We start from the raw sequence: 15,235 nt of genomic DNA, 5'->3' as shown, positions 1-15,235 counted from the left end.
TACTGTAAGCATGGTAACATGCTAATCTTCATATGCTAACATTTAAAATAGCTAACCTAAATTTTACAAATGTTACATATATACTAAAAAGACTGCATGTTAATAAAACACAGTATTATCTCTAACAGTCAATTCAGCTAATTTAAAAAGGAGCTTACCTGTTGGTTGTACCTGGTTTCACTACAAAAACAATAGTGGGCCATTTTAAATGGTGTGACTGTGTTAGCAATCGGTGTAACCGTCTTGGAAAAATAATAAAAGTTGGAATAATGAGTGTTTTTTTTCCCCACTCTGCTGACATTGTGTAAACGCAGCATTATGCAGCGTTCATGTCATATTGGAGTTTCCGTAATTACGAGTTTTCCACTTGTAAAGACTGTTCATGTCAACATCCAACTTGGAATTACGACTTGGAAACTCAGATATATCCGACTTTAATGCAATGTCGGCAGACTGGGAAGAATGTGTTGTTCACGCATTATTCCAAGGTGGTTAGCCCTAATGCTAGCCATGTAGCTACACCAGATAAATAAACTAGCTTCTTTAGTTGTGTTACGTATTTGTAGCTGTTCGTTACCAAGCGAAACCAGATACAAACTATAAACTGAGCTGGATAGATTGTATTAGTGTTAATATAGTAATAACAAACATGGACGCCTCACGTCAGGCTACGTCCTTTTTTCTGTGAGAAGACTGCATACACCTTGAGTCGTCATGGGAACCTTCCCCGTCTCTACCATCCATCCCGTATGACGTGAACATCTTGTTTCAAGATGGCTGCTGGGACGTGCGGGCGGTTGAATCAAACAACGGACTTTGTTGCCTCCACATGTTCAGATGGTTTCCTCACCTGACCACTGAAGCAGGTTTACTCATTCTTTTTTATTGAACCACAAATTGCTGATCTTGTTCTCAACGTCTTAATTATCTCAACATCTGCATTCAGAACTAACTTTGAGATCAGAGATCAGTTTACGATAATGAGGCGTTTTCAGCTTTTTTATGTTTGATTGTTTGTTGTTTTGAAGTTTTCTTGTGTGGTGAGAAGTTTTCGTGTCTGACTTGTTGAACGAGGTGCCAAATGTAGTTTTAGTCTCTCAAGAGTCTTTTTTTTCACTAAGTTGTTTAACTCTGCGCTGTTTTTAGTGTTTCCAACATCAGTCTGAGTTGAAGCACAGAGCTGCTGATAGAAACAGTCGCTGTCAGACGAGTTCTGATGTGTATTTTTGGCTTTTTCCTTCTCGGTACGTGACGACAGATTGACGTCTCTCTGTGAACTCTTTTCCTTTATTTGGATGAACTTGTTCTGCAGCTTTTCAGCTTCCTTTGAACAAAAACTGAATAAAAAGTGCAGTTTTAATGAACTTGATATCTGAGAGGTCTTTTTTTAACTCTGAAGTCCAGCTGAGGACTTTGTCTTTGTGATACCAGTTAAAGGAAAATTCCACTTTGTCCTCTTATTTTGTAGTTGTGTCCATCATCTCTGTCAGTGTTAAAAACATTAGTTAATATCCGACCTGTGAACACTGAAGCAAACTGAACGTACAGAATGTTTATTAATGGATTATGATCCATTTTAAGGTGTAAGTGTTTCTTATGGGATGACTTTAATATTATTTGGTATTTTTACATCTTAAATTGAAAGATAAGACATTTTAAAGTAAAAGGCACGACTTGCTTTTCAGTTGCACATCCTCCCGACCAGCAGGTGGCCTCGTCTGCACTCAACTCAACTGAAGACTACAGTCAGTTGCTGCTCCACTGAGAAAATAAAGAAATCAATCCGCAGGAAAACTTTGATATCCAAAACAACTGATTGATTTTATTTTGACTGAAAAGATGGACAGGAAGACAAGCGGACAGGAGGACAGGTGGATAGATGGACAGGAGAACAGGTGGATGAACCCGTCAGCATCACAGTGAACTCCATCAGGGATGAAGATGATGGAGGATGAAGGTTGGAGGCAGCTGGTGGTTTCAGGGTTTACAGAGGGACACCAGAGTCTTGGTCACATTCTGCCAGGCAATCACCCAAACCTCGAAGTGACACTGAAACGTCTGGAAAACACAACAGGAACCGGATTTTTTCACATTAAAAGCTTTTTACCTACAAATCCTGCACTCATTATCATAACTGTCATATTATATGAAGCGTAAAAAAGATACGTTGTGGTTTCAGGAGGGGGGGCGACGAGACTCCAGGAACTAGTCCAGCTCATAATGTCCTCATGTAAGTCAGCCAGGAGGCTCACCTGGTGCAGACGACCTTCAGGCTGAAAACCACAGTTGGACAGATTGTTGTTGTTGTTTTTGTCTCGTTTACGGCAGACGGTTCTAGAAATCTCCAAATCTAGGATGTACCGAACCCCCTTAACAACCTGAAACACACACACACACACACACACACACACACACACAGCAGAGGAACTGAGTGTATTTAATCAACTGCTGTACTTAAGTACAATTTTGAGGTACTTGTACTTTACATGGGTAAACGATGATGAGTTTTTCCATTTTATGATACTTTCTACTTTTACTGCACCACATCTCAGAGACAAATATTGTAATTTTTACTGCACTACATTTATTTGGTGCCTTTAGTTACTTTTCAATACTTCAATAATCTATATTATTCTGCACAGTGAGTACTTTTACTTTTGGTACTTTACGTATATTTTGTTTGTTTGTCGCTGATCTAGTTTCTCTCTGACTGCAGCTCCATGTTCACTTGGACAAACACCTACTGTCACTATAGTTACTGTTGCTAAGTTGTGATTGGACAATCACTATTCAGGGGGAGGGGTTTAGTGAACAACAAACATAACTTCAATATGACGTTTTAAAGGGTTAAAAAACCTTAAAATTATTTTAATTTTTCAGTGAAGTTGCAAATGATTTATTTGTTTATTTGTTGTTGATATTTACAAAGACACTTTTACCTGCACATACTCAGATATTAATTCATTTACCACAAACAACAGACTTTTCATTTTAATTAATGGCCTTTTTTAAGTTATCAATTTCACACTATTTGGTAAATAAATACAAAAATGCCAATAATGGATCCATGACATCACCTTAAGGACATCAGCAGTAATGAGTGAATGAAGGTGAATGATTCCAGACTTGACCTTTGACCCCACAGACATGCGTGCCCGTGATGCATTTCCTGTGTCGTACCTGCCGCTGAGCTCTGTGGATGGCAGAGGGTTTGAAGAGGAAGGCGTCGTTTGATTGGTTGTTGAAGGAGTAGGCGGCGGCGAGGACGGCCTGCTGGAGGCCGCGGTCGTCCCTACTGATGTTGTATGGAGATCCCGGCATGGAGCGGCCATGATGGCTGCCCGCGGCCAGCCTCACCTCTGCAAGAGGAAGAGGAAGACACCTCTGATGACCTTTGACCTGAAAGTGTTGTTTATCATTTACTCCAGTACTGTACTTATTGAGGTACTTTCTACTTCTACTGCACCACATCTCAGAGGGAAATATTGTCCTTTTGACTTCACTCCATTTATCTGACAGCTTGAGTTACTTTACAGATTCATGTCCATTAATGATGTAATATATAGTACTACAACAGACTCCGCGGACATTTTACTGCTTTAATACTTTGAGGACATGTTCCTTATTATACTTGAATGCAGGACTTTCCAACACTGCAGTTTAAGTTGTCTTATGTGAAAGTTATATAATGTAACTTGAGTTATTCGTTATCTAAAAAGTTTGACTTAGTATCTCATAACCTTCAGCTCATCACGTTTGATGCTGTATTTTATCATTTTCATGTAACATCTCTAAACTCTTGTATGACATTTTGACTTCCCTGCTTTGTATTTCTGTCCTTCAGTCTTCTGCAGAAGCAGAAGAAGAAGGAACAGAAGAAGAAGCAGAAGAAGAAGGAGAAGCAGAAGAAACAGAAGAAGAAGGAGCAGCAGAAGAAGAAGAAGCAACAGAAGAAGAAGGAGAAGAAGGAGAAGCAGAAGAAACAGAAGAAGAAGGAGCAGCAGAAGAAGAAGCAACAGAAGAAGAAGGAGAAGCAGAAGAAGAAGAAGCAACAGAAGAAGCAGAAGAAGAAGAAGGAGAAGCAACAGAAGAAGAAGCAGAAGAAGAAGAAGAAGAAGAAGAAGAAGCAGAAGAAGGAGAAGCAGAAGAAGAAGAAGCAACAGAAGAAGCAGAAGAAGAAGAAGAAGAAGCAACAGAAGAAGAAGCAGAAGAAGAAGGAGAAGCAGAAGAAGAAGCAACAGAAGGAGAAGCAGAGGGAGCAGAAGAAGAAGGAGAAGCAGAAGAAGTTAATGCAGTTATTGTGAGGATGTAGAGTAACAGAGTGATGACATCAGAGGTGGTGTCATCAGAGTGAGGTCAAAGGTCAGCATCAGTCAGATTTAAATGAATACAGATGAAGGAACCTCAGTGAACCACGGCAGCCAATCAGCATGCAGAATACTTAGCACAGCTCTGAACTCAGCTACAGCCAGCAACTGGTTAGCTTAGCTTAGCATAAAGACTGGAAGCAGGGGGAAACAGCTAGCCTGGCTCTGTCTGATTAACATGTTTCGTCTGGACACAAACTGAAGAATATGCGACGACTATTTCCTGGTTTGTGAACCCATTTGTAGCAACTGTGGCACAACAACATCAACACCTCAACCGAAGGTCCTGAGTCCAGATCTAGTTTTAAGAGAAGCATGATGCATGTTGCAACAGAAAACTGGGTTTAATCAAATGATCAAAAGCGAAGTGACACTTTTAAAGGAACCATTTAAATGACATTTTAGTAAAATCTTTTCTTCTCAAACTCTGAACTTATTCAACTAAACGTTTCCTATAAGTAGCAGCGTCCTCTCCTATGAGTTCAGTTGAGTTCTTTCTAGGAAATTATAAGAAAATATGGGACGCGTAAATAAAACATTACCAAGAACTTTATCAACAGCACAAGGTTACAAAGTCTGGATCGTCTGTGCACAAGATGAAATAAGTCTTTCAGGACTTTGTGGCGGCTGACAGACGAGCAAAGAGCCTCAAACTGAAGGACATTAAACAAACAGCTCGAGGACAAACTGACGTTTCACAGTTTAGGACAAAGAAGAAGTAAAACAGCTGGAAGTCAGTCAGAACTTTCTTTAATCCAAACTGTCTCATCGGCGTTTATAAAATGTAAAGCACATTCAACTAGTCAATCAGTTTCCATCAGTCTGTCTTCAGACTAGTTTTTAGTCAGTCCCTGAAGGCGTCACAGTGACCCACACAGGAAACGCTGTGAAAACTGTATTAAAAATGTTCCTGACTGTCAGAGTGTCCTTGAACGCACCAGCATGAAGACTAATGAGGCAACAAAATAGACAGAAACAGAAAATAAGGGAAAGTTAGAGACATGTTGCAGCTTCAACATCTGTACTTCCAGTCAAACAGTTAGTGAATAAAGAAAAAGACCTTCTCACTCTACACTATCGGACTGTTCGTAACGTCTTTGCTGCAGTTTCTAAGTTTCGGCTCACAGTATCTTCAGTTGTGTTCCTGAACACAAGTCTGTTCCATCATTTGCTTTCTGTATCTTGACTGAGGAGTTTCATGCTGCCAAACAGAAAATACATAAAAACAATCAAGAAAACCTGTAAAATTCAGTGATGAACAACTTGATGTCATCGTGTGAGTTTTCGTCTTTCTGCTGCATTTTGTTTTACAAGTCTTTCAACTCAGAACTCTTCAAACACACAAACATTTACAACATCAAAACGTGTTAAACAAGAATAAAGTCGGGAAGGAAACAGGAAGTGTTGAAGTGTTTTACCCAGAACACCGAGCAGAGAGGCGAGCAGCAGCGTCTTCAGTCCCATCATGCACTCTGTCTGTGTCTCTGTTTCCTGTGTGGCGGCGACACTCTGACCACAGATCAGCTCTTTGTTTGTCTCATGTTTGTTCCTGCAGAACCGGCCGGTTCACTCATGTGATGTCACTTCCTGTCTTGAGTCAGTCAGGTTTCATCTGTCACAGCTGACAGCGATCTGTGACTTCAGGCTCCGCCTCCTCGTCGCAGCTCTAAAAACATGAGGCGTTACCACGGTTACTGAGACACCTGTCTGTTCAACTCAGACAAGTCCTGAAAATCATTGTTGTGAAATTTAACAGAAGTAAATCTTGTAAAATATGTCAAAAACTATTCAAAATACTTCATACATGTTTGATGAATTCAAAAATAACTTCTTCAGAATCTTTCACAGGTGCAACTTATTATATGATATATATTATGCATAATGTCTTTATTTTCTTCTTTATTTAAATTCTTTCTGTTTATTTGTTGATATGTCGCTACAGAACATAATGTTAACCTAAATGGGTCCATTTAGTTTGTTTACAGGCGATTCAGAGGATGCTATCAACAGAGAAATCATTGATGAATAATTAAATAATATATAGTTTTATTTAATGGATTCCTAAATAAAGCAGGAGAGATGCACGCTGGCTTCATCAATAAGATCCACCTGGCCTTCAAAAGCAAACAAAGTGAACTAGAGACAGAAAAACAGTGAACACATCGTCTCAGCGGTCAGAAGGTTGATCAGCTGATCGGCGGTTGTTCGTTGACCTGAACTAAAACAAACTAACTGGAAAGTAAAGCTGTGAATGTGTATCCAGTATATAACGAACTGGAGCCTAAACCTGACGCTCGTTAGGAAAGACACTATAAAATACATTCATCTTCATCTTCATCCTGTATAACTTCATTTGAAGTTCAAAAACATCAAAAAGATGAACAGTAAAAATGAACTTATTTGCTCATTTCAAATGTTTTTTCCACCTCAGCGTGTCTCCAGGTGTCTCCAGGTGTTGTTTTAAAGTAGTATAAAGCCTTTAGTGATGGCTCCAGGCTACATTAGCCGCAACTAGCACAACACACCTCAACCTCCCACACAACTGTCAGAGGGAGAGGTGCATTGTGGGTAATGTAGGCTGCAGGTTTTGATGAGGAAGAAGAATGTGTGGAATAAAACAGAGGATGTCTCTGGTTGTGCTGCATCGATTTTGATGCTTTTTGTTTTAAACTGTCCGTCATGAGTGGGACAGAGTTACAGGAGTCACATGATACACCAGTGGACAAGTCTTTTAAGCTGCGTGGCTTCGATTGGCCGGCTGCCACTGTGCACAGCTCCAAAATGTGGAGACTGACACAGTGAAGTTCAACTACAGTCGTGCTCCTCCCAGTGCACAAAGATAAATGTTCCACTGCAGTCGTGTGACGATGGAAGCCGTCCTGCAGGTCAGCTCAAAAGTCCTCATGATCAGATTCTATATCTCATGATGGGAAGTTCCAGTCCTGCAGAGTCCACATGGAGATAATAACTGTAAACTGTTTTTACAGCAGTTCACTCTCAAAGAGACATCATCATCATCATCATCAGGATCTGCAGCCTGTGACAGTAAGAGAGAGAATCTGTGAGTCTGTTCATCTTTTAGTCTGCTGTGAGAAAATTAATCAACATCAACATTAATAATCGTTGACTGAGTGACATGAGGAATGAAAGAAAGTCTTCTTTTATTTTCTACCTTTCATCTTCCAGCTCCCACTCTGACTCTGAATCTGTCCCAGCTGACAGACTGAGATTTCTTTGCATGCTAACATGTCTAACATGTAAAGCAGATCATCCACCCAGATCGTCCCAGATCATCGAGAGATTCACTGACTGGGATCAATATGGCACCAGCACACTAAAGGGTTAACTGAACCTCCCAAAGCAGGCGGCTGTTTGATATTACTGTTGGATCATTTACCCAAACTAAAATAAGATTCCACCTCTTTTTCATTCAGTAACATTTGTTACTGAGTGTTAATAATACTGAGGAACAATAATGTGAATCATTTGCAGTTAAGCACATTGTTTCTGTGACTAACAACACCTTTTAAGAAATAGATGAGAGTATTTATTGGTAAGAACTGTAAAAAACTTTCATGTCAAGTCACAACAAATCAGAAAAAAAACATGAAATACACAGTGTAGTTATTGCAGTGTGCTGGAGGACATATGTACAGTGCATCCGGAAAGTATTCACAGCGCTTCACTTTTTCCACATTTTGTTATGTTGCAGCCTTATACCAAAATGGATTAAATTCATTTTTTTTCCTCAAAATTCTACACACAACACCCCATAATGACAACGTGAAAAAAGTTTTTGAGATTTTTGCAAATTTATTAAAAATAAAAAACCTGAGAAATCACATGTACATAAGTATTCACAGCCTTTGCTCAATACTTTGTTGATGCACCTTTGGCAGCAATTACAGCCTCAAGTCTTTTTGAATATGATGCCACAAGCTTGGCACACCTATCTTTGGGCAGTTTCACCCATTCCTCTTTGCAGCACCTCTCAAGCTCCATCAGGTTGGATGGGAAGCGTCGGTGCACAGCCATTTTCAGATCTCTCCAGAGATGTTCAATCGGATTCAAGTCTGGGCTCTGGCTGGGCCACTCAAGGACATTCACAGAGTTGTCCTGAAGCCACTCCTTTGATATCTTGGCTGTGTGCTTAGGGTCGTTGTCCTGCTGAAAGATAAACCGTCGCCCCAGTCTGAGGTCAAGAGCGCTCTGGAGCAGGTTTTCATCCAGGATGTCTCTGTACTTTGCTGCATTCATCTTTCCCTCTATCCTGACTAGTCTCCCAGTTCCTGCCGCTGAAAAACATCCCCACAGCATGATGCTGCCACCACCATGCTTCACTGTAGGGATGGTATTGGCCTGGTGATGAGCGGTGCCTGGTTTCCTCCAAACGTGACGCCTGGCATTCACACCAAAGAGTTCAATCTTTGTCTCATCAGACCAGAGAATTTTGTTTCTCATGGTCTGAGAGTCCTTCAGGTGCCTTTTGGCAAACTCCAGGCGGGCTGCTATGTGCCTTTTACTAAGGAGTGGCTTCCGTCTGGCCACTCTACCATACAGGCCTGATTGGTGGATTGCTGCAGAGATGGTTGTCCTTCTGGAAGGTTCTCCTCTCTCCACAGAGGAACTCTGGAGCTCTGACAGAGTGACCATCGGGTTCTTGGTCACCTCCCTGACTAAGGCCCTTCTCCCCCGATTACTCAGTTTAGATGGCCGGCCAGCTCTAGGAAGAGTCCTGGTGGTTCCGAACTTCTTCCACTTACGGATGATGGAGGCCACTGTGCTCATTGGGACCTTCAAAGCAGCAGAAATTTTTCTGTAACCTTCCCCAGATTTGTGCCTCGAGACAATCCTGTCTCGGAGGTCTACAGACAATTCCTTTGACTTCATGCTTGGTTTGTGCTCTGACATGCACTGTCAACTGTGGGACCTTATATAGACAGGTGTGTGCCTTTCCAAATCATGTCCAATCAACTGAATTTACCACAGGTGGACTCCAATTAAGCTGCAGAAACATCTCAAGGATGATCAGTGGAAACAGGATGCTCCTGAGCTCAATTTTGAGCTTCATGGCAAAGGCTGTGAATACTTATGTACATGTGATGTCTTAGTTTTTTATTTTTAATAAATTTGCAAAAATTTCAAAAAAACTTTTTTCACATTGTCATTATGGGGTGTTGTGTGTAGAATTTTGAGGAAAAAAATTAATTTAATCCATTTTGGAATAAGGGTGTAACATAACAAAATGTGGAAAAAGTGAAGCGCCGTGAATACTTTCCGGATGCACTGTACCTTCAGCAGGCTGAACCCAAACTCCTGTGATTTATTATCATGTCTTCGACCTCATTGGATGATTTGTATTTTGTCGTGTTTTCTGTATTTTGTTGTTTGTTCGATATTTTGTGATTTATTCTGTATTTTGTTTGTTCTGTATTTTGTCATTTGTTCTGTATTTGGTCGTGTTTTCTGTATTTTGTCGTTTGTTCTGTATTTTGTTGTGTTTTCTGTATTTGGTCGTGTTTTCTGTATTCTGTCGTTTGTTCTGTATTTTGTCGTTTGTTCTGTATTCTGTCGTGTTTTCTGTATTTTGTTGTGTTTTCTGTATTTTGTCGTGTTTTCTGTATTTTGTCGTTTGTTTTGTATTTGGTCGTGTTTTCTGTATTTTGTCGTTTGTTCTGTATTTTGTTTTGTTTTCTGTATTTGCTCGTGTTTTCTGTATTTTGTCGTTCTGTATTTGTTCTGTTTTCTGTATTTTGTCGTTTGTTCTGTATTTTGTCGTTTGTTTTGTATTTGGTCGTGTTTTCTGTATTTTGTTGTTTGTTCTGTATTTTGTTGTGTTTTCTGTATTTTGTCGTTTGTTCTGTATTTTGTCTTTTGTTTTGTATTTGGTCGTGTTTTCTGTATTTTGTCGCGTTTTCTGTATTTTGTCGTTTGTTCTGTATTTTGTTCTGTTTTCTGTATTTTGTCGTGTTTTCTGTATTTTGTCGTGTGTTCTCTATTTTGTTGTTTTTTCTGTATTTGGTCGTGTTTTCTGTATTTGGTTGTGTTTTCTGTATTTGGTCGTGTTTTCTGTATTTTGTTGTGTTTTCTGTATTTTGTTGTGTTTTCTGTATTTTGTCGTGTTTTCTGTATTTTGTCGTTTGTTCTGTATTTTGTTCTGTTTTCTGTATTCTGTATTTTGTCGTTTGTTTTGTATTTGGTCGTGTTTTCTGTGTTTTGTCGTTTGTTCTGTATTTTGTCGTTTGTTCTGTATTTTGTTGTGTTTTCTGTATTTGTTCTGTTTTCTGTATTTTGTCGTGTTTTCTGTATTTGGTCATGTTTTCTGTATTCTGTCGTGTTTTCTGTATTTTGTCGTTTGTTCTGTATTTTGTTCTGTTTACTGTATTTTGTCGTGTTTTCTGTATTTTGTCATTTGTTCTGTATTTTGTCGTTTGTTTTGTATTTGGTCGTGTTTTCTGTATTTTGTCGTTTGTTCTGTATTTTGTCGTGTTTTCTGTATTTTGTCGTTCTGTATTTTGTCGTTTGTTTTGTATTTTGTTGTGTTTTCTGTATTTGGTCGTGTTTTCTGTATTTTGTCGTTTGTTCTGTATTTTTCTGTGTTTTCTGTATTCTGTCGTGTTTTCTGTATTTTGTTCTGTTTTCTGCATTTTGTCGTTTGTTCTGTATTCTGTCGTTTGTTCTGTATTTTGTCGTTTGTTTTGTATTTGGTCGTGTTTTCTGTATTTTGTCGTTTGTTCTGTATTTTGTTGTGTTTTCTGTATTTGGTCGTGTTTTCTGTATTTTGTCGTTTGTTCTGTATTTTGTCGTTTGTTCTGTATTTTGTTGTGTTTTCTGTATTTGGTCGTGTTTTCTGTATTGTGTCATTTGTTCTCTATTTTGTCATGTTTTCTGTATTTTGTCGTTTGTTCTATATTTGGTTGTGTTTTCTGTATTTTGTCGTTGGTTCTGTATTTTGTCGTGTTTTCTGTATTTTGTTTGTTCTGTATTTTGTTTGTTATGTATTTGGTTGTGTTTTCTGTATTTTGTCGTGTTTTCTGTATTTTGTCATTTGTTCTGTATTTTCTCGTTTGTTCTGTATTTTGTCGTGTTTTCTGTATTTGGTCGTGTTTTCTGTATTTTGTCGTATGTTCTGTATTTTGTCGTGTTTTCTGTATCATGTTTCAGTGTGGCCTACAACTGTATTTGTTGATGTTTTGTCAACTTAGCTCCATTACAGCAGCTGAATCAGCTGTTAGCAGCTCCTGTCTGCAGTGTACTCGTGGATGTTTAGACAACTATCACTGATCACTGTGATACTGAAGGAAACATAACAGTCATGCGGAGCATCTTTGTATAATTTCTAAGCAGATTTATGGATGTTTATTCACAATTGACATTAGAGATAATTATATATTTTGGGGACTAAATCACGCTTAATCTAAATATATGTTTTTCCAAAAGTTGTTTTTAGAGTTATGACTCCAAGAAGCGTGATTTTTGATGCAAACTGCGTCAATTTCTCTCTTAGTGTTTACCAAAGTTTAACTTCCTGTTGTTTTTACACACTTGCATGCACCTGTCCTTTTCACCTCACACAATATCTTTGCCTCACCTCTCTCCCTCCACACCCCCCCTCATAAATGATCTCTTCTCTCCGTCAGCATGTGACGTGTGGCAGGGACAATGTTAATGTCCTCACTTTGTACAAAATGTCTTCACTTTCTAAAAACATCTTTGCCTTCTAAAAATACCAACACTTACTAAAAACCTTTTTAAAAACGTCTTCATTTTATAAAAACGTCCTCACTCTGAAGGTTAAAATTCAGGTCCTCTCAAAGATATGTGGACAAACACACACTGTTCATATAAATGTATATGTGGATCGCTGCTCCTTCCCATCAAACCACAATGCATCAGGTTAATTACCCCCACCAGCTCTTCCTCTCTAACTGCTGCTGTTTATCATAAAGATCTTTATCTCAAAACTGAGCACGCTCAGTACAGCGATGAGTCAGAGCTGCAGGACCCTGAGTAAACTCGAACCCTCTTCAGCCTTTGAAAAAAAAAACATCTGTTCAAATGTGTTAAATGTATATATGTATATATTTCTTGGATTAATAAAATATACGTATGGGTTAATGACATTAATTAAATCACTAATCATTATTAAAAGATCTTCATAAATAAAACATGATTCTCCAGAGCAGCTTCAGAATTACCTTCATACAGGACTACAGTACCCAGAATCCCCTGCTGGAGGTGGAGAGTGAAGGTTTAAAAGAGGGTGAAAGTAGAGAGGTAGAAGGAGATGAAAGAGGAAATTTGGGGTAAAGAAGAAAATGGTTCTGGTGATTCTATATCTGTTTGCTTCTGTCTGACATCTTCTTCTTTTCTTTTGTTTTCCTGTAACTCTGATCAGCTCTGTGCTCGTCGGCCGTGATGACCACATTTCCCCTTCGAGCTCATTAAAGTCTCATTTAATCTAATTGTGAGATGTTGACATCAGCTTTTAGGAAACAGCTGCTGCTTTGAAAACAGAGCTCAGCATGAGAAATATACTTTTTTGTGCCTATTGTTTGGTTTGGCACATCAGAAGCTCCAGTTAATATTTTGAATGCGCTGTTAGTGAGGTGTTTCCTATGTTCCTCATCATCTTCATCTGAGCCTGAAAACTCAAGTGGGATGAAGGTGACAGCCTTTTCACTCGTGCTGGAATGTTTAGTTGATTGGTGAAAAAAATCATCCCCAGCCATATTGATTATCAGTTCATCTTTTCTGTTACTCATACAGCAAAAACGCTGCTTCTCAAATGTGAGGATTTGCTGCTTTTCTCAGTTTTATATGAAACTGTAAATGACGGGGGCGAGTCGGTCTGTCCTCCACTTCGGTCCAGACCGAAACATCTCAACAACTGTTGGATGGATTGTAATGAACTGTGGTTCAGACCTTCATGTTCCCCTCAGGATGAACTCTAACAACTTCTCATCAGGTCAAAGCTTTCACTTATCTAGTGAAATATCTACTTGACGAATTGTCCCCAACTTTGGTCCCCGGATGAATCCTCCTGACGTTTGTTGATCCCCTGACATGTCATCAGTTCTGCAGACATTTGGTCATAAACCAAAGTACTGGACACATTAACATGTTGACCTGATGATGGCACTGATGAAGAGTCAGATTACATTAAAACATCCTGACCCTCCTGATCTGTGAGCTGAAGCCAAACTTATCATTTAAACACAAACAAACATTTAAGTGGAAAAACAACATTTAATTTTTATAAGCAAGCACTTGAAGTCCAGAGGTTGTTAAAAAGAAGAAAAACAACCAATCACAGAGCAGCTCTGTTTGTTTTGCAGCTGGGCAGGAAGTGTGTGTGTGTGTGTGTGTGTGTGTGTGTGTGTGCGCTTTCCCTTTTGAACAGCTTTCCCCTGCTTCCAGTCAGTGCTAAGCTAGGCTAAACACATCCTGGACCTCTCCGTACACAGAGATGAAACTGATATCCATCTTCTACAGAGAACACCAGCGATCACATGGTAGAAAATATATATTAATTCAATTTATTTAATATTAAATAATGATTATTGGGGGGGTTGGATAGTGTAAAGTGTGATGTCATTTGTTATTTATACCCTCTGAATGAAAGCACTGATTAATAATCTGAAACATATACTACTATAACACATGACCTTTTGTCCAGATCAGCCAATCAGAACACAGAATAAGACACAGTGTTAATGTGTAACTTCTATGTGTAAAATCATGTTTTATCAATCAAAGATTATTGTACAGCAGTGAACATGCTGTGACTCGACTGTTTTCTGTCTTTCAGACATCAGTCTTTTTTTAAAAAACAAGGGAGCTTATTTACATGAAGTCACATGGTCTCCATCACAGCAGCTGAATCAGCTGTTAGCAGCTCCTGTCTGCAGCGTCCTCATGGACGGACAGACAGCCATCACTGATCACTGAGAGACTGAAGGAAAGTTAAAAACAGGAGGATTCTCAGGCAGGTTCTGCAGCATCTTTCCTCTCTGAGGTTTATTCTGATAGACGTCACAGATGATGTGCGTCACTCTGAATGATTCAACATGAGTTTCATGTCTGTGAGTTCAGATCCGACTGAGTTATGAGTGTGATTTTGGATGCAAATTGCATCAATCGGTCTCTAAGTGTTTTGAGGTTTTAATCAAATCTAAACACAAATATATATATTTTTTCAGCCATACGACCTCTGGTGGACAGGATTTACCAAAGTGTCAGAATGTTCCTTTAAGTGTGAGTTTGATTAAAGGAACCACAGGTGTTAACACACTCAGTAAGTGTACAGGTGTGGGTGACATCACAGCCCAGCAGGTGTGTCTACAGAGTGACAATATAACAACATGAGTGATGATGGTTTCAGCCCTTTAGCCCAGTATTTATATGTAAAGCTGCCAAGAATGAAATAAAGACCAAGCTCTCGTTTCCCAAACTGATCTCAGAGCAGATTTATGACATGCTTTCATTTTCAAACTGTGACTGTAGTTCAGAGTCTCTCAGTCTCCAGACCAACCAGTCACATTCAACTCCAGTGGGTTTTATTTTTGACACAAATTTTTTTTGAAACTAAAGATATTTTATTTGACAGATCCATCTCATTTTCAAGTTTTATGTCTTCTCAGTATTTTGAGGCGTCGCCATCTTTGCTGTGCTACATGCTTCATAGTTTGTTTCAGCTGTTTTGTTTCTGCTTCCTGTTGAACTCTCAGTGGATTGTTGATGAGTTTAGCCCATAAATCTGTTTCTCCCAGTAACGTAAGACATTACTGACAGACACAGCCTTACTGAATGGAAGATGCTTCTTATTACCAGCAGCTTCTGATCAAGAGATCTTATTGGCTGCTGGA

The 15,235-nt window shown here is 39.1% G+C and overlaps 1 protein-coding gene across 1 annotated transcript; it reads right to left on the bottom strand.

The window, feature by feature from the left end:
- Positions 1 to 1,801: 1,801 nt before the first annotated feature.
- LOC139293933 (cystatin-F) lies at positions 1,802 to 5,895 on the bottom strand. The gene is made up of 4 exons (XM_070915616.1): positions 5,786 to 5,895; positions 3,181 to 3,359; positions 2,253 to 2,378; positions 1,802 to 2,058 (listed from the first exon to the last, which is right to left on the bottom strand). The coding sequence occupies exons 1-4, from the start codon at positions 5,832 to 5,834 to the stop codon at positions 1,978 to 1,980; spliced, it is 435 nt and encodes a 144-aa protein (XP_070771717.1). The 5' UTR covers positions 5,835 to 5,895; the 3' UTR covers positions 1,802 to 1,977.
- Between the last annotated feature and the right edge of the window lie 9,340 nt (positions 5,896 to 15,235).

This window comes from Enoplosus armatus, chromosome 12 (assembly GCF_043641665.1).
Source record: "Enoplosus armatus isolate fEnoArm2 chromosome 12, fEnoArm2.hap1, whole genome shotgun sequence".
In the NCBI taxonomy this organism is placed as follows: domain Eukaryota; kingdom Metazoa; phylum Chordata; class Actinopteri; order Centrarchiformes; family Enoplosidae; genus Enoplosus; species Enoplosus armatus.
Note: the sequence above shows the minus strand (reverse complement) of the source record. Positions and strands in the feature narration are given on the sequence as shown.

What these genes read in the sequence shown, in the direction of transcription:
- LOC139293933 (XM_070915616.1), bottom strand. Translation starts at nt 5,834, where the DNA reads ATGATGGGACTGAAGACGCTGCTGCTCGCCTCTCTGCTCGGTGTTCTG. An exon ending in TCCACAGAGCTCAGCGGCAG is followed by an intron (nt 2,379 to 3,180) that starts GTACGACACAGG and finishes TGTGTGTTTCAG; the next exon opens with GTTGTTAAGGGGGTTCGGTA. An exon ending in CTGAAGGTCGTCTGCACCAG is followed by an intron (nt 2,059 to 2,252) that starts GTGAGCCTCCTG and finishes TGTGTTTTCCAG; the next exon opens with ACGTTTCAGTGTCACTTCGA.